This window comes from Macrobrachium rosenbergii, chromosome 21 (assembly GCF_040412425.1).
Source record: "Macrobrachium rosenbergii isolate ZJJX-2024 chromosome 21, ASM4041242v1, whole genome shotgun sequence".
Lineage (NCBI taxonomy): Eukaryota > Metazoa > Arthropoda > Malacostraca > Decapoda > Palaemonidae > Macrobrachium > Macrobrachium rosenbergii.
Window position 1 is genome coordinate 31,160,644 of NC_089761.1, and position 20,551 is coordinate 31,181,194.

At 36.5% G+C, this 20,551-nt stretch overlaps 1 protein-coding gene across 6 annotated transcripts in view; it reads right to left on the reverse strand.

The window, feature by feature from the left end:
• Positions 1-20,551, reverse strand: part of LOC136849853 (inward rectifier potassium channel 2-like) — a 97,620-nt gene that overhangs the window by 36,891 nt on the left and 40,178 nt on the right. Inside the window, exons 1-2 of one of the 6 annotated variants that reach the window (XM_067123334.1) lie at positions 18,699-18,755; positions 1,026-1,420 (exon numbers count right to left, since the gene is read on the reverse strand). The exons of 1 other annotated variant lie outside the window; for it this stretch is intronic. In XM_067123334.1, coding sequence (XP_066979435.1) covers positions 1,026-1,155 — 130 coding nt within the window. In that variant the 5' untranslated portion in view covers positions 1,156-1,420; positions 18,699-18,755. Of the gene's footprint in view, positions 1-1,025; positions 1,421-18,486; positions 18,756-20,551 lie in introns of those variants that run through there. 4 more of the 6 variants (XM_067123333.1, XM_067123330.1, XM_067123332.1 and 1 more) reach the window with 4 other exon arrangements.

Sequence of the window (20,551 nt, forward strand, 5' to 3'; positions counted from 1 at the left end):
TACACATTTATACTTGCCGTCGTCCAACCTGGGCTCAGGCCTCTCATACCACTGATTCCTATAGATGAATAATATGCATAATGAAAGTGCTTTGGTCAGGGATTTTTCGGTCTGGTTTAACACTGCCGTCTTTTCTAAGCAGTATAAAAATAAGGTTAATAAAGATTATAAGTCTGTCAGTTACCAATTTGTTTATTCACTAATCTAACATTGCCAGCCATCCACTTCTACGATAGCTACCTATCGATTAATGTTAGATAAGTGGGCCATTCTTCTAGCTGAACAAGTTTGACAGCCATATCAGATAGTCTCTCTCTCTCTCTAGCTGTTACCATTAAGAATTATTTTCATCGAAATGACAAGCAAAGTAGCTATCTAAGTCTTCGCTATTTTGCCCTACGTAGGGATTTTTCCTCCAACGCGTTGTCTTATCTAGAAAGTTACGCGTTCAAATAACCTCCTTTACGTAAGAGAATCCTTTCTGCTATAAATCAGTCTTCGGTTTCTCCACGAGAGAGAGAGAGAGAGAGAGAGAGAGAGAGAGAGAGAGAGAGAGAGAGCATCCTAGGCCTAGGCATTGCCTAAGTTTAGAGTGCTTTCTAGAATTATTACCTAATTATATTCCGATTTTCTATAAGAAATTTATAAGAGAGAGAGAGAGGAAAATGGGTTGCATAACACGAAGTCAATCCTGTTTCACGCTCATATAAAGAGATTATGATTTCAAGGGACTATATACGTGTCATTAAATCCACTACGCCATAAAAAAAACTGTGACGAAATGTCCTAGATTAGAAGAAGAAGAAGAAGAAGAAGAAGAAGAAGAAGAAGAAGAAGAAGAAGAAGAAGAAGAAGAAGCAAGACTCCTTTTAATATAAGTAGAGAAATCATTATTACGGTTTACTCATCCCAACAATTGAAAATAATGTTTGCTCTCATATAATAATAATAATAATAATAATAATAATAATAATAATAATAATAATAATCAACCCATGCCCACGCATCCGTAGGGCAATACTTACGGGCCTTCGCTGTGGTCGTTTTGGGCAGGGACGAAATCCGCGGGGCACCTCTCAGAGGGCCGCCGGGCAGCGCTGGGGCTCCGCCGTTCAGCAGCTTCTGCTGCTGGGCACTGAGCTCCGCCTCCGCCATTTTGGGCACCTGGGTATCCGTCTCTTTCTCTCTTAATTGCTCTTTAATTTTCGCAGTTTACACCATGGGCAGCTTGTCCATCCCACAAGAAATTGATCCTCACGTTACAAAGTATTTTTTTATATGTTTTTTATTTATATATGTTTTCTATTCCAGGTTTATAATGCATATATATATATTTATTTAATTTCAGCTTTAAAATCCTTTTTTTTTTCTGTGAGATGATTGGTTAACCGCACACTACACTGATTGAATGATAATCGATCTGTACAAATAAATATTATTACTTTGGGATATCCTCACTATTAATAATAATAATAATAATAATAATAATAATAATAATAATAATAATAATAATAATAATAATAATAATAATAATAATAATACGTAAGGCCTCACTGCCATAATACATTAAAATTTATTCAGAGAAATTTTAAATATATTTTAATAAAATTGGTGGCTTTATATATAATAATAATAATAATAATAATAATAATAATAATAATAATAATAATAATAATAATAATAATAATAATAATAATAATAATATACAAGGATTCACCGCCTTAATAAAATAAAATTAATTCAGGAAACCTTTTAATTTTGCAATAAAACTTTTATGGTGTTATAATAATAATAATAATAATAATAATAATAATAATAATAATAATAATAATAATAATAATAATACTATACAAGGATTCACTGCCTAATAAAATAAAATTAATTCAGGAAACCTTTTAATTTTTCAATAAAACTTTTATGGTGTTATAATAATAATAATAATAATAATAATAATAATAATAATAATAATAATAATAATAATAATAATAATAATAATAATAATAATGAACTAGCATTTTAGATTCTGGGATAAATGGCATTGAAATCACCCAAAAAGGAAAAAAACGCAAATTCTCGTATCAGTCATCAAATAATTGTAATGACATGGGGTTAATTAGTTTAAATTGACAGAGGCAATGTTTTGATATAAGTTTCAGTTGTATATGTATGCATGTATGTATGCATGTATCAATTTAAAATAATTAACCACCATGTATATGTATGTATGTATGAATATACATATATACATATACAATTATATATATATATATATAGATACACACATATATATGTATATATGCATATACATATATATGTGTATATAATACAATATAATAAAACGCAGTTATACAAACGAAAATATACTTATTTCTCTATCTGAAAACGTTCGCAATGAGACGATATTGATTTGAACTAATAGTAATTCTGATATCAAGCTTCATTCATAAATTGTGGTAACAGAAAACGGACCGCGGTTCACATCAGTGCGCATGCGTACTTGTACGCTTTTAAAACAGATACTATTCTGGTAGGTGTGAAAAGTGACATTTTGGGGAAGTTAAAACCATCTATTAATTAAACACCAATATTCGTGTGGTATTTATCAAGAATCACCTTAAAACAGACTTCTAAAAAAAAAAAAGTAAAAAATGCGCCGAAGTTTCTTCGGCGCAATCGAGTTTTCTGTACAGCGTGCAATCAAGGCCATCGAAAATAGATCTATCTGTCGGTGGTCTCGGTATAATGCTGTATGAGCTGCGCGGCCCATGAATCTTTAACCACGACCCGTTGGTGGCCTTTCCATATCGTTGCCAAAAGCACGATCATGGCTAACTTTAACCTTAAATAAAATAAAAACTACAGAGGCTAGATGGCTGTAATTTGTACGTTTGATGATTGGAGGGTGGATGATCAACATACCAATTTGCAGCCCTGTAGACTCAGTATTTTTTAAGATCTGCGGGCGGACAGAAAAAGTGCGGACAGAATAAAGTGCGGACGGACAGACAAAGCCGGCACAATAGTTTTCGTTTACAGAAAACTAAAAAAAAAGGATTCGTTCTGATGCTATTTTTGTACGAAAACAGACGACTTTCATTCAAAGCATTCAAAACAGGTCACTGAGGCTGCTACTCTACATAAAATTGGTGGCTGCAACAATATGCAAATACCAGTTTATACCGACACATCTCCCTCTCGAGACGCAGTCGATGCTATTTTGGTAAGACGAAAGAGAATACCCACTTTCTTTTTGCGTTCTGATAAGCCCCAGCAACGGCGCTGGCACTTGTCACTACGAAATGGCCCAGGCGCTGAAGTGCCATGTGGGTGTGCCAATTACAAAGGTTTGTTAGATAGAATGGTGGGAAAAAGTTAAGTATATCTTAGTTTTACCAGACCACTGAGCTGATTAACAGCTCTCCTAGGGCTGGCCCGAAGGATTAAGACTCATTTTACGTGGCTAAGAACCGATTGGTTACCTAGCAACGGGACCTACAGCTCATTGTGGAATCCAAACCACGTTATGCCGAGAAATAAATTTCTATCATCAGAAATAAATTCCTCTAATTCTTCATTAGCCGGCCGGTGACTCGAACTCAGGCCTGGCGAGTGCTAGGCGACAACTCTACCGACTCGCCCAACGGAGAACAATGATGGGAATATGGAATAGAATATAAAACCTTCCAGGCACTCAGTGTCATTTGGGTGTGCCAATTATAGGAGTTTGTTAGATAGAATGGTGGGAATATGGAATAGAATATAAAACTTAGGCCAAAGCGCTGGGACCTACGAAGTCATTCAGCGCTGAAGGGGAAATTGAGAGTAGAAGGTTTGAAAGGTGTAACAGGAAGAAAGCCTCGCAGTTGCACCATGAACCAACTGTTAAGGAGAGGTTGAAAAGTAAGATGGAAGAGAGAGAACATGAACGGAGGTACAGTAAAAGGAATGAAAGGGGTGGCAGCTAGGGGCCGAAGGGACGCTGTAAAGAACGCTTCAATAATGCCTACAGCGCTCCGCGTGAGGTGCACTGACGGCACTAACCCTTTGCGGGGACAATATTACAAGTAACTCTTGGTTACATCGACAAATTAAACTGAAGGTTAAAAAACTTTTGATAAGAGAACCTCCCGTGTGTGTATGAGAGAGAGAGAGAGAGAGAGAGAGAGAGAGAGAGAGAGAGAGAGAGGTGTCGTAAAGCAATACCGGTTTCTAGAAGCGAGCTTCTCGACGCCTTCTCATCTCACGAATTTTCCTTCCCTCCAAAAGGCAGGCAGATGAGAGAAGTGGTTATGATGTCCACACCAAGCAAAACAGACAATATTCTATTAACAGACGCAAAGATTTCTTTAAAATTATTTTCCCTTTTGTTTAGGTAATTCTAAATAATTTATCAACTCTTAACTTCTCGATTTCCTCACATTTTTTGAATACTCACTACAAGCATTGAATCCCAGAGGGAAATTAATGAAGAAACTCTCCCTTCTGCGGATTCGAACCCATACATGCTAGTTCAGAGAGGCTGGCCTACGGGTTCAGATCCCACAAGAGGGTTCAGATCCCACAAGAGAGAGAGAGAGAGAGAGAGAGAGAGAGAGAGAGAGAGAAGTGTTTTATTAATTTCTCAAGGATTCCAGGTTTGTAGCCATAATCCTATTCAAAAAGTGTGAGGTAATCAAGAGGATATATACATGCATGTATATGTGTATATATACATGTATATCTTGTAATAATATATACATATATATATATATATATATATATATAAATATATATATATATATATATATATATATATATATATATATATATATATATATATATATATAATATATATGTGTGTGTGTAACTTAGTAAAGACCTCAGCTATAAGCCTCCTCTGTGGTTTGCCCAGGGGCTCATAACTCCACCCCCTCCCTCCACTAACGAACAACCCTACCCTAACTCCCCCATGGGACCCATCTTCCCCATCCAACGCCTGAGGTCACGGACTGGGGGATTCCCGGACACTCACGATTTCCCCAAAAGAAATGCAGCGAGAGAGAGAGAGAGAGAGAGAGAGAGAGAGAGAGAGAGGTAGGGTGACAAAGCTTTAATTCCTCGTGCGGTCACAAAGAAAAAATGAAAGTTCCCTCTTACGTGAAAGCTTTCGAATGAAAGCTTTGAACGAGTACTGGAAATTGACAGAAATATTCAGCGTAAAAAGAAGCTTCAAACTCTAAGTAAAGAAGTATATCGACAGAAACAAAAGATCCAGCGGCTTTTGTTCTTCAAATATTCAATGTGAAGACGCTCTGGAATCTGTTATGAAAGACAGATTCCTTTTACTAAACAAAAACAAAAACAAAAAAAAACATAATATTTGACAAAGAGATGCTATTCCAATATTGCTATTGAAGCATTCTGCATTTCTAATACAAAAAAAAAGAAGAAGAACGAGATGTAATATATGAACAAAATAAAAGATAGAAGCGCAGAAGACAAATGCATAATCAACGCGTCCCATGACAATAATATCTGACAAAGAGACGCTATTCTAATATTGCCACTGTAGCATTCTGCATTCGTAACAAAAAAAATGGAAGAAGAAGAAGTTAGATATGAAAAATAAGAGAGAGACTTGCACAAAACAAATCAATAATCCGCATGTCCCTTGACAATAAAATTTGACAAAGAGATGCTATTCTAATACTGCCATTTCTAATAAAAAATGGAAGAAGAAGAAGTTAGATATGAAAAAAAATGAGACAGAACTGCACAAAACAAATAAATAATCCACGTGTCCCACGACAATAATATCTGACAGAGACGCTATTCTAATATTTCTAATAAAAAAAAATGTAAGAAGAAGTCACATATAAACAGAATGGGAGACAAAAGATCGCCCTGCAGTCTCCTCATCACTTTCAGAGGGTCAACGACTCCCAACCGTGCAGTTAACTCCCACTTCCCTTTGTCTTTGCAGTTACTGAGAAGATGAAAGACGAAGCAGTTTTCCAGGTAAGTGGTCTTTGTAATTTGTCATTCGAGGGGAGAACGCATTGGTTTTGTCACCCTAAAGTTAAAATTTCCAGGTGGGGACACTTTCGCTTTAAAAGGGTTACTCAGGTTTCCAGTAACCCTTGAAAGGGGTGCTGAAAATTTCAGTTACCCTTAAAAGGGTTACTGAGAATTTTCAGTAACCCTTTTAAGGTTCACTGAGAACTTCAGTAACCCTGTTAAGGGTTACTGAAACTTCAATTACCCTTTGAAGGGTTACCGAAAAACTTCAGCAACCGTTAAGAATTAATGAAAATTTCAGTAACCCTTTCAAGGGTTAATGAAAAATTTTAGTAACCCTTTCAAGGGTTAATGGAAAACTTCAATAACCCGTAAAACGGTTACTATAATCCTCCAGTGACCCTTGTATGGGTTACTGAAAGCTTCAGTAACCCTTTTGAGGGTTACTGGAAAACTTCAGCAACCTTTTTAAGGGTTACTGAAGTTTTCGGGAAGTTTTTTGAAGTAACACACAGCAGAATTCGTAAAAGTGCTATTTGTATCAATAATAATAATAATAATAATAATAATAATAATAATAATAATAACCACTCTTTCAAGTACACAATAATAATAATAATAATAATAATAATAATAATAATAATAATAATAATAATAATAATAATAATAATAATAATAATAATAATGGTTCTACTAAGGCTAGAAATTTCAACGCCTCACACTGAGGAAACAGCGCTGTCTTCAATTCACCTCGAATGACCTTTAAAAAGAAAAAAGAGGGCGATACGAAATGACCCCGTCTCCCAGGACTCGGTCCAGTGACGATGACCTTGCCCAGATTTTCACTTTCTCGCTGGCATAAGCCCCGCCACCCCACCCCTCTTATCGCCGGAGAATGCCCGGAAGGAGAAACAGATAAACCACAGAGGAACTTAATAGATTTTGTTGTTTTCTTTACTCGATTCTGTTCTTAACCTGATTCTGGTCGTTGTGTCTATTGCTTCTCATTATCCTGCTTCTCTCTCTCTCTCTCTCTCTCTCTCTCTCTCTCTCTCTCTCTCTCTCTATACTATATATATATATATATATATAATATATATATATATATATATATATACATATTATATATATATATAGTAAAGTATATATATATCTATTATATATACATAATAGTTATTATATATATATATATATATATATATATATATATATATATATATATATATATATATATATAATTTATAATTTTACTGTCCACCTTACATCGAAAACTCTCACAGATCAGAATTATCATTGGTGAAATGAGTGAAGAAGAAACAGAAAAGAATAAAAATAATAGGCAAAAAGGAGATAAATCTATATACACACAAGCAGCAGTATCAGTAACAAATAAAAAAAAAAACTTAGCCCTGATAGAAAAAAAAAACATGACCTCGGGTAAGGTAAGTTCGTTTCGAAACAACGAAGAACTTGTAACAGCAGTTCCTGGAGAGGAGAGAGAACATTGTGCAAAAAATTATTTCGGAATGAATGAGATTTACGCAAATTCTACATTGCAATTTCTTCATCCGAGTACGGAAAATGTTCAAGTACTTTGAAAGGAATGATACGATACAATTACAAATGAGTTCCGTGAGAGGATTTGTTTGCAAAGGTAATAATAAATAAAGCACGCGAACAACAGGCGGACAGCGTGACAATTCAAGAGCCATCTTGAATGCGGAAACCTACTGAGCATGCGCCAACTGAGATATAATGAAATGACGTTGACATTTATCGCTTTAGCAAAAGATACAGCACAGATTTGTGACGTAGTCCCATAAAAAAAACTTGGACAGCAACAAGAGAAGCTTCATATACCAGTAATTACTATTTCCTTGCAAAAAAAAAAAAAAAGTGAGTTTTTGGAAAAATTAAAAGATACTTGAAGTCCTCCAGTTTAACATTGCCGGAAATTCTTCTCAGACAACTAAGGAGTGCCAGTGTAGTTTATTAATAATTGCAATAAACGTCAGAAAAAACGTTTATTGACGTATGGGCAAAGAACAAAACCAGACGGCTTCATAAGACCTCACACAAAGGAGAAACAAGTCTATTTCTCTCTCCCTCTCTCTCTCTCTCTCTTTCTCTATCTCTCTCCATCTACGAAAAGGTGCAAAATTTCTCTAATCATGTCAAGAACGCAGTATTAAACTTGGGAGATATCAAGCGTTTAGGGCGGCAAAAACCACGCATGCGCGTCAAACCACCGGTCGGCTAAGAGGACGAGGACCGAAAAAACTCGAAGACGAAGCAATGAACGGTTCTGCCGAGGTGTAATTTAGAAAAGGTACGCCCTTCAACCACAGGGCTGCAACCGCTCATAAACCTGGCCCCTGGGGGCGATATTCGGCAGGTTTCAAGAAGAGGTCCTCCTACAATGCTACGAAGAGAGAGGAGGAATGTAGACGAGGCGATTCTAGAGAAGGTTTGCGATTGAAGGGGCCACTTTCATCAACTTTGCACTGAGAAATAGAATATTTCAATTTTTTTACCAAGTGACGCCCTTGAGGACTGATCATCCTTGATACATAGGCTACACTGGCGTCAGAACAGAACAGGTCACTGGCGTCATGATAGAGCTTGACCTCTTGATAAACGGTTATTAAAGACTGACAAATCCTACTTAGATAATTCATACAGAAATCTACAACTGAGAATTACCCTTTCTTTATTCCTGGTCGCAAAGATCAACTGTAGTAACGCAGCCAGCGCTTATTCTAGCTAAAATAGATATCGGCCAGGTCTTGTACTTCATGAGTGAAACTGAAAGATTGTAAAATTCATATTACAAATTGATAGCAATAGAAATATTAATAATATGCTGCTTGAAGACATTGCAGAAAGCAACAGGACACTGATCACATTGCATGTAACCAGCTGACACACTCTTTCAGACAACGAAAGCAAGCACAAAACATGCCTGCTATAAAAAGAAACATTTTAAAATGAGCATGGCTGACAGAGCAGCCACTATCAATACCGGTTTAAGCCAGAAGATTTATTTGTTTATAAATAAACTGGCTTACACGACCAGATAAGCGGAATACGAGGAAACTGACACCAGAGACTTCAAGAAAGTTTAACATTGGACTATCCTGTTACAAGAAAAAAAAAAAAAAAAAACCTGACTGTCTCTCGTATTGCAATTAAACAGAATTATTCTTATGTACTAAACGACACAGCTAAAACTGGCTCGAATAATATAGGCCTACGAGCACCTGTCAGTCATAAGGAGATGCCTCTAGAAATTACAGATAATCTCGTGTTGCTGACATTCGAAAAGTTTAGGCCTAGTAGTGCCAGCCAGTTAGAAAAGATGCCACTGGAAAAAGTAAATCTATCTAGTAGTACAGGTTGTTCATATAAACGGTCTACAGAAAACCGTACTTAAATTAGCCTTCCTAGCTTTAGTGCAGTCATGAACGATAGCCTGAAAAAGCCTAAATTATTTAGTCTTAGTAGCACTGGTCACTCATAAAAGGACAACCAGAAGAAGACTGAATTATCGAGCCTTGCTTAAAACTGATTGACTGATTTATAGATTTTAGGCATGCATGCCAAGCACTGGGGTAACTAAGGCCATTCAGCGCTGAAACGGAAATTGACAGTAAAAGTTTGAAAAGGTCTAACAGGGGGAATACCTCGCAGTTGCACTATGAATCAATTGTTAGAGGGTGGACAGCAAGATAGAAGAAAGAGACTATAAACGGAGGTACAGTAAAAAGAATGAAAGCAGTTGCAGCTAGGGGCCGAAGGGACGCTGCAAAGAACCTCAAGTAATACTGTATCTCCGTTCATACTGGGCAACTCTAAAAAGACAACTAAATAAAGGCTAAATAATTGGACCTCAGTGGAGCTGGTCAGTCACAACAATTTAACCAGAGACGGGAAAAATTACTTCAAGCCTTGGTTACCGATGAAGAGAACTGAAAACCTTCTATATAATTTTGGTTATGTAGTATTGGTCAGCAGATAAAAAAAATTACTCCAGCCTAATAGCAATGGTCAGTCCAAGGTCCCTTTTCTTTGGACTTTGGGTCAGTCAACTTCGCAAATTCTTTTTAATAAGTATAAGGGCGAAAAATGTAATTAAAAGCGTAACAATTCCTATTATGGCAAAATAAGACTGGGATCTATACCCTGTGAAAAAAAAAATACTGAAAAATCAAGATTTGAAGGAAGAAATATTATTTCAAATTTTGACTGAGTTCGCAGTAGCGAGGTGGAAAAACAACCATTGATTTAAAAAACCGAATAAAAATGCGTTTAACAACCTCATGTCTAAATCCTTTCAAATTTCTCTCTCTAAAAAAAAAAAATTGTTGGAATTCCTTCATGTTTATCCCAACCTTCATTGAAAATGTCTGGCGTGATAAATATCTGCTCAGAAATCCAATCACGTATAGTACGTGCCACCCGACTCCCGTGAAAACATTGTCTAAGTAACACCTGGGCCAGGCGTAGGTTGCACAAACGTACTTTTATTCAAATTCAGCCGACATTCAAAGACCTAAAAGGGTATTCACTTGCATAACTAATGCAAAAATAATTAATATGTGTGATTCGGCTGTGTCGACATTCTCAATAGCTACTCATGAATATTTAATTGAAGGGAGTTCTTGAATTGAACTCTAAGCAAACATTGGATTTCCGCCATAGGAGTCTGATGATATCCTGAAATGTTTCAGTGTCAGGGATAGGATGAGAGTCCTGCAAAGGATTGAGATAATCGTAATACATATATACTCAAGAATAACCATGGAAATACTTCTGTCAAATAAATATTACCTTTGCCATGAAAATACAACAAAATTCTTTCTTTAACAATATTGTGTGGTATTCTACATGTATTAGAATAAACTAAAACAGCTTCATTATATTTAAAAAACCCTTACAACCACCGTAAACTAATAATAATAATAATAATAATAATAATAATAATAATAATAATAATAATAATAATGTCCCAGTGATTACCAAAATACCTCCTTCAATACTTAATCTATAATCAATCCCGTTTTCTTCGTGACTAGCATTAAAAAAAAAACAATAAGAATATTCTGTTGCTTTTTTGCTAAAAGCTGCAAGACCAGCAGTTGCAGAATTATCCATAATGATAATAATACTTGCTCCCAGCGTAAATAACACGGACACGAGCCTCGTTTACAATGCAAAAGGACTACATTCTTCAGTAAGTAACATTCTTGTCGTTACTGCCTATCAATGGGACTGCGTCTACCCAGAAACCTCGACGGGAGAACAATTTCTTTATTATTATTATTATTATTATTATTATTATTATTATTATTATTATTATTATTATTGTTGTTATTATTATTATTATTATTATTATTATTATTGGTGAAGAAATCCACAATGATGTTAGTGAAAATATTTAACAAAAATATTTTACAAAACGAGAGCTTTCGAGAACCTGCTCGATTCTCCTAAAACAGTGAAGTTACCAGCCAAATTAAAGAGTTTTTCTTTGGAGTTAAAAACTGTTGCTGACGGAAGAAAACCGTCGGGGAATTTTATTATTATTATTATTATTATTATTATTATTATTATTATTATTATTATTATTATTATTATTATTACTATTATTATTATTATTATTATTATTATTATTTTGAAAAATATCAAGATGTAAAACGTTGACCTCTTTAACAGTTCAAAGTGTTTATCCTAGTCACAGGACAGGATAAAGTAGAAAGGTGGCACGCAAATATTCAGGAAAAATAAAAGCACTGTACTGAACCTTACGGCAAACTTAAGGGAATAGGGATAATTTGACGCAAAAGCCAAGAGTGTAAGCAGAACATTGATTTTCCTCATCACATACCGACTCAAAACGAGCCACGTAAATAATATATCAGCAAGAAAACAGTTTTCTTCAGCACCGTCTATATACATTAGGCCTATATGACCATCATCAATTGCTACGTAAACTGACGCCACGCTGCTGAGGAGAACGAGCTACCTCCAATTCCCCCAAGGACGAACGAAGGCACCTGGCAGCCTGCATTGCCTCATACCCACGCTGAGGGCATTCCGAGTCGAGACAGATACCCTCCTGGGTATTCCATTTCCAGAATGACAAAGAGGACGAGCTGAGTACGACTCCGTACGTCTGCTGTTATGAAACGTGATTAGGGTGACGTACGATTCAACGAGGAACTGTTGTTATCATAACAGGTTTCGTCGAGTGTTGTTATTCACAAAGAGGTTGTTGTTGGTATAGTAAGTTATGGTAAGGTTCCATATGACGTCACTCTACCCTTACAACTGGTTCGTCTTTCCCTTTGCTGTGAAACTGAGAATTAGTTAGTGACTGAATTGTGATGAAAAATGATCATAAGTTTCAGCAAGGACGTAGGCCTATTGCTATTGTAATTGCTATGTGTTATTGCTCAAGTATTGCTCATTGGTATGCCTATGTATGCATATACTTTGCCAGTTATATTATTCTTTTCTCTTTTATTTATTTTTTGAATATGGGAACCTATTTGTAATAGAATGGTCACTTATGCTTGTTCAGTGTAAAAGCTTAGTAATATTAAATTGAAAAAATCTGATTTATCATTTTTTGCTCTTCTGAACTTTTTTTTTTTAAAGGAATCCCATTTGCAATTCATTGACCGTATATGCTTGTTCAGTATGAATGATTATTGATATTAATTATATGGCAAATATATGTAAAACGTTTACTATATAATGGTGGATTTTTATTACACATTGTTTTCCACGAAACTGTGAATCTTAGCAATAATAATACTGATAAGGGAATATGAAAATGCATACATTTACTTTTAGACTTCCTCTAAACAATTCAGGTTCGTTTTATTTATTCTATCTTATACTAACTCTCTCTTTAGACAATTATTTACAAGCACGTGCATTATGTCACATTGTCACCGTGTAAGTTGATGAATTCGCCTGACGTAAATATTTTGGTCAGCTAACACAAAGTACCAGGAAATATTTAAAGAGAAAGTGAAAAGCCGTCCCACCAAAATGATCCACCTTTTTAAAATTCATAGGCTGTCATCATTAATTAGAAAGCAATTGCGGGTAGAATCGTCCGTTCATTTTTGCGCCGGTTTGAATTAACGGGTGAAACCCACCGCTCATTTGCGCGCGCTTTTGTCTTTCCGAGAGAAGGATTATAGCGCAAATCTATAGCATTTTGAAAAATACCAAAATGTACGAGTTACTTGTTTCAGTGGTTACCGCAGTTTAAAAAGTAAAAAGAAGAGCGTTTAAAAAATAATAAAAAAAAGAATCGTATTTTGCGGAACTGACTCTCCCGCGGAATGGAACTTGGACCTTGCTCAACAAGGAAATATTTTAACTTTCCATCGTAATGATAATTTGCCCTTAAGTTCTAAGAATAAGTTCCACTGTTTTAATACGCTTTAGAAAGCTGTGGCGTCATGCGTTATAGGCCGATGAAACTCGCTGACAGCTACAACGGGAAGCTATCTAAACACAGCAACTCCAACTTGGCCTTCGTTAACTTGGACAACTTAAGGGGACGAGTTTGACGTACAAGAAACTGGGGCGAGTTTGACATACGAGAAACGCATGGGTCTAATTACTGATGGGACTGGTGTGGGGGATAAGTAGTCATGGGACTATATAGAAGTGGGACCAGAAACAGGAATTGGGTGGTGATGGGGCCAGAAGTGGGCATGATTTTTTCCAAGAAGGGCTGAATGGGGTGAATTTCCTCTCACGGTGTCTAAAATATTTCGTGGCCAACCTCCATTTTCCTGGTAACCCCACTTCAGATGGTTTCGTAAACGAGAATAATGGAACATTATATGAAAAATATTACCCTGTTTAATGAAATGCACTTGCTCTTTATTATATCCTGAGGCAATAAACTAGGCCTACCTAATTACATACAAAATACAAAACCTGTTACTGACATACGCTGCTCCTTTATCAAATTCTGAAGCATAAATCACAAGTTATTTTTCTTTACCTTGAAATATTCGAAGCAAGCACAAAACAGTCCCACAAGTCTTGATTGTAAAAAATCAACCTGGCTTGACCGGACGCCATAATTCTCAGCATTTCCCCTGCCGGGAATTATTAGCATAAAGAATGATCAGATGACAAAAACTGTAGATGCTACATGTCCTAAGTAAGTGTTGGACTGTGAGATATACTACTGGAGATTATGTTGTATGAACAACTGCAAAGCAAAATGAACAGCTGACCTGGATTACGGTTATAAAACAAATGTACACGTGCTATGCTAGAAAAGTACATAATTATGAACTGAAATATGTGACTGAAAAGCTGCAGTGTGAGGTAAGAATACAATTATGAACACCTGTAACGTGAGATAAGAACAGATGAACACTTCTACTACGCGAGATACGAATGTATGAACAGCTGCAACACGTGAAAAGAACACATGTACAAATGACAGATAAGAACGTAATTATGAACACCTGCAATGAGAGATAAGAGCAAATGAACATTTCTGCAATGCGAGATAAGTTATGAACACCTGCAACACTTGACAAGAACACTTGTACAAACGCCACGATCGATACGAAGAGAGAAATTGGAATCTGAGATAAGAACAAAACAAGTGCCTACTATGTTAGGTATAACACACATACACACACACACACACACAGAGAGAGAGAGAGAGAGAGAGAGAGAGAGAGTACAAGAAGCAAGAACAGAATTTATTCAAGAACATGAACACAAGCATTCATAGCCACTTGAGGGAGTTCATTACCCAATGTGCACTTATTTCGACCAACACTTTAGAATCAAAGGGCAATAATTCTCGGATCTCATAAAGTTTATTATAAAGCACATTTAAGATAGCAATTGGCAATAATTGTTTGTCTAAAAAAATATTCTCAAACTATGGCCAAACGACAATAGCAACGCGAGATTATTCAACCCTCAGAGACGCTATTTACCGTCTAGTTATTTCTAGATATTACTAGTTAGGGTAACGGTAATAGTCTATGAAAAACAGTACTTTATGCAGACTTGTGCTTCGCATGTTAATGGCTATATGTTGAAATTCTTCCGCTTGATGCTGACTGTATATCTGTCAAGTTAATGACTGAAGCTATAAAATCTGAAGATGTTTATATACATAAATATATATATATATATATATATATATATATATATATATATACATATATATTATATATATATATTATATATATATATATATATATATATATATATTATATATATATATATATATATATATAATATATATATGTGTGTGTGTGTGTGTGTGTGTGTGTGTTTATGAATGTACATAACTATGCCACCCACTGAAGAAGACACAGCCCTGTGCAAATAAAGAAAAGAAAAAAAAACAAAGAAACTCCCCATAAAAGTGATAATATCAAACCACAATTAAAACGAATAAAAAAAAATGGGAGAACTGCGCGTGATCCAGGCTTTAACGACCCCATTGCGCAAGCGTCGTTTCACCACCCAGTGGCTATCCCAGGGTGTATCCAGGCAGATATCCTCCTTGCAAGGGGATGCAATTGATAGGATGCCATGCAGAAGTCCCGCTTCTTATAACAGCTTTGCAAATCGTGGGAAGTTGCAGATTCTGCGATCTAGTTATTCTCTATGGCTAAGCTTTTCATTACATTTCCTCGGCGCGATATTTGTGACCTAAATAACTCATGGATGATTTATAATGATAAGGAATCCCTGGAAAGTTAGAGAAGCTGGTCAGCAAGATCGAAGAGAAGAATATGAATGGGTTATTCTCATGGCCAACTTTATTATATTCGCTTTATTGACCTAAATAACTCAAGGATGATGTATAATGATAAGGAATCCCTGGAAAGTTAGAGAGGCTGGTCAGCAAGATCGGAGAAAGAGAATATGAACGGAGGTTAACTAAAAGGCTATTCTAACTGGATGTAGCTAGGGGCCGAAGAGTTGCTGCAAGCGCCCAGAAAGTATGATGACCTAAAAACAATTTCTGGGTGAAATATGATGATCTAAACATCAGTATGACGACCCGCATACTTCAGGATGAAACATATTGAAATAAACACCAGGAGACTATAATGAACTGAATGTTTACATGAAGTATGATGACCTAGATAACATCTCAATGAAGTGTGATAATATAAAAGCATCTAGATTATGTATGACTTCAATATTACCTGGAAAATATGATGACATTACTATAAAACAAAATCTGGGTGAAGTATAATGACCTTCACAACATTTGGATAAGGTATAATGACCTTCACAGCATCTGGAAGAAGTACGATGACCTTCACAACATCTGAATGAATATAATGACCTCCACAAGATCTGAATGAAGTATAATGACCTTAACATTTGGATGAAGTATAATGACCTTCACAACATCTGAATGAATATAATGACCTCCACAAGATTTGAATGACGTATAATGACCTTAACATTTGGGTGAAGTATAATGACCTCCACAACATCTAGATGAAGTATATTAACCTCAATAATATCTGGATGAAGTATAATGACATTCACGACATCTGAACGAAGTATAATGACCTTCACAACATCTGAATGAAGTATAGTGACGTTCACAACATTTTACGTAAGACCTAAACAACATATGGATGAAATATAATGACAGCCACGGCATCTGGATGAAGTACAATGACCTCAAGAACATCTAGTACAAGCTTGACATCTTAAACAATATCTGGATGAGGTGCGCTATAACAGACCTCAACAACACTCTAGAAGAAATACAATTGCCAAAGCTATTGGATGGAGTATAATGACCTAAGATCTGGATAGAGCATAATCAACTAAATGTATAATGAACTAAAAAATCTGGATAGAGTATGATGACCTAAAATTTGGATAGAGTATAATGAACTAAATGTACAATGAACTAAAAAATCTGGATGGAGTATAATGACCTAAAATTTGGATGGAGTACAATGGACCTAAAATCTGGATGGAGTACAATGGACCTAAACGTATACTAAACTAAAAAATCTGGATGGAGTATAATGATCTAAAAACTGCGTGGAGTATGATGAACTAAACAAATCTGGACGGAGTATGATGAACTAAAGAAATCCGGATGAAGTATCTCATGAAAGTGGACGTGAGATCTAGTAGCTTTTAAGAAAAGCTAAACCTTTGACCACCATCCACACAATTATAATGAAGGGGGAACTAATCATTATCACGGACGGCCCCGGGACCTACCTCACCATAGTTTCATAAGTTCACCATAATAAAAGAAAGAAAAAATAAACCAAGTATTTCATCATCAGACAACAAACAGCCACAGGCGCATCGCTAGAAAGATAGTATGCTAAATTAATTACCCGGTTAACGAATCATTCAAGACAAAGAGAAATAGACAGACGTGAAAGAGTTATTTAATTCTATATTATGTCGAAAATCTTGCACAAATACATATCATTACCTCCCATATGGTACTAATGGAACCTTGAAATGTCAGAGTGAAGGTGAAATACAGACGTATAAATACAGACAAACGCACAGACATACGCTAGACGCACTGAAGAACTATCAACATTTAACCCCTTATCATAAAACAAGACATAAAAGCTGAACTTTGTTAAGTGCAGGCTAATTATTGTTTAAGATTAAAGGCTGTGAGGTTCTCCTGTCTAACCTTGGTCAGCAGGAATTAAGTGATGCTTCAGAATCTGATGCCTAAACTAATACTTTATCTATTTATTCTCGAGGATCTTCAGACCTTACAAAGAGGACTGCCTGGAGGGGTTAGGGGAGGGGTGGGGGGAGGAGGGGGGGAATGTTGGGGAGGGGAGGGAAGTGAAATAGGGGAAGGAAGTCTGATTGACAATATGGAGAAATCTTTGCAAGTTATATTCTTGTAAATATTTGATACACCATAATTTCATAAGCCTAGAAAGCACAGCGATTATTTCATCTGCATTATAAAATTAAGTGAGAGAGAGAGAGAGAGAGAGAGAGAGAGAGAGAGAGAGAGAGAGTGACGGAAAAAAAAAGTTGCAGAGAGGTAAAAGTTGCCAAGGTAATTACAAAAAAGGTAACATGAAGAAGTGCCGTCGACACAAAAAAATTACCTTTTGTAATCAATTATCTTAAAAAGTATTACTCAGCAGTTCTACTATCACACAAACGATAATATTTACGATAACGTTATGTATGCATCATCAAAAAAGAAAAAAAAAATGAAATGCAACGGACAAAAACAATCAAAACAAATGTGTTTACTTAGGGGCATTCAAATGATTACAATTTCCGGTCGGGTCCTTGCTACAATTGATCAAAAGCCAACTAGGCTTAGCTGTCACCTCCACTGATCGAATCATGAATCACACTACACAGACACACACACAATCGGACCCAAATCAACCCAAGTTTCCTTCGAAATAAGCAAAAAAAAAAAAAAAAATATCAATTGTTTACTTTGTTGCAAATCACACGGAATTCATGGTTCATTAGGAATCGGATCAACTTGAGTGACGAGTACCTTTCGAACTTGTTATAAAAACGTTGTGTTTTTACGGGCGACACACACGTCGATCGTTCTCCGATTCCCGTGTCGTCTATCCACTATCTCCGTAAACACTAGAGTGACTGGACGCACTCGCTAACAATCTTGCATGTGAACTGATCACCAGCACTAGTCAGTCGCTCGAGCCTAGGCAACCCTCATCGCGGCATCATCACTCTCATATATAGAGTCCTGCGTTGGCCAGCCAAGGGCTGTCGTCGGTCTTTTACTCCCAAATCCTCCTCCTGTCCATTACCAAATCCTACGCGACAGTCCACGTTAATGTGACTCACGCGAGACATAAAAATCCCGAATCTAATACTCGTAATCCATTGAATTAAAACGTTCGAGAAATACATGACCGTGCAACGCTGCCCTGGCAACGTCTGGCAACCTTCCTCTTTGCTCTCAAAATAAAACCGCACCGTTCACCCAACAAGAGGTAAGCTGTGACGTCACGGATTTTCCACGTCTGTTTTCCATGAAACGGTGACGTCATGAACGGTTCCATTTCAGTCCAGGCTTCCAGTGAGACTTATATAGCAGACGACGTAAACAAAGACATTTATGGCAGTTTTGCAAGCTAAGTACTGTAGGTCAAGGGATATTTCGTCTACACTGCCATACGTAGGCACAGCTACTGCTGAGCTGTGATGCAATCGCCAGTTGCCGACGAAAGTAACGTCCAGATTTCTTTTCTCTTCTTCTTCTGCAAACGGCTGGCGTTATTTTCCAGGTGATCCTACCTTCCCATTTCCTTGTTCCATCTTACAGGAAATGATTCAGGATTCGAGGGCTGTCATTAAATATAAGTAAGGAAATGCTCGGGTTTTCAGTACTGACACTGGTACTTGTTAGCTAAGGAAAGGATTGGTCAACCTTCTCCAGAGTTGATGCTCCGTCCTTCAAGTAAGCTGGTCCCTTAGAATAGCATGACGGAGAGAAAGACGGGCTCAACAAAACACAATTGCCATTCACTACACATGGTTAGCGGGTAATTAATACTTTAATCTCTTGGCATTTGACCCCCTTGTGCTAAATATATGAGGCTTAGTGCAAATTCCATTGCAAATTTCAGTAACTTTTTTCAATGGCTTGAGCCTGGCATGAGCATAAGAAGTCTTGCAATTTCCTTCATATGATGCCAGTGAGTGTGGGGAATATAAAACAACACAATACAAAATTCAAACATTGCGATTATGACAGCACTTGATGTGAAGGAAGTCCACACACGGCAGTTATGAACCTTGACCTTTGTCGCTAACCTTTATGAGTTCAGGAATCCGTCTGGAAAACGGCAGAATGTCCTTCAGAACCTCCCTCCCTTTCTCAAGATCAAGAAACTTCCAATTTCCAATTGCAAATAAACCTGTCAAAAAGGTCTCTAACATCTAAATAATTTCTAAGCAATCTCGAATTTGAAGACTGACGACATCTTACACGAGTCGTTACGTATCAATACCACAATTCACTTTTTTTTATCCTAACTCATATATTAGATCTATTTGCCGAATTACTGTCAATGTCAGCGAAAACCAGTTCTTGTTGAATGCCTGGTGCATAGCTAATGCTGGAATTAGCCAGGGTTGAGACGCTCCGTAGGCGTGACAAATAACCTCTGATAATTCCCAGACGAGAATTAGATTTAGAAACACGTCAAGGGTGAAAAATTCGTGCTTATGGAACCGTAAATAAATTGGGAATCATCGGGAATGATTTCTGAATTCACAGTCTTCTTGGAATTGGAATGTAAGAGTTCGGCCAAAGGCCAAGCGTTGGGACCTATTAGGTCATTCAGCCCCGAAAGGAAAATTGAGGGTGAAGGTTTTAAAGGTGTAACGGGAGGAAAACCTCTCAGTTGCACTATGAAACTGAAAGAAATGTGGAAGAAAGTGATTATGAACGGAGGTAAAGTAAAAGGAATGAAAGGGGTTGCAGCTAGGGGCCGAAGGGACGCTGCAAAGAACCTTTAGTAAT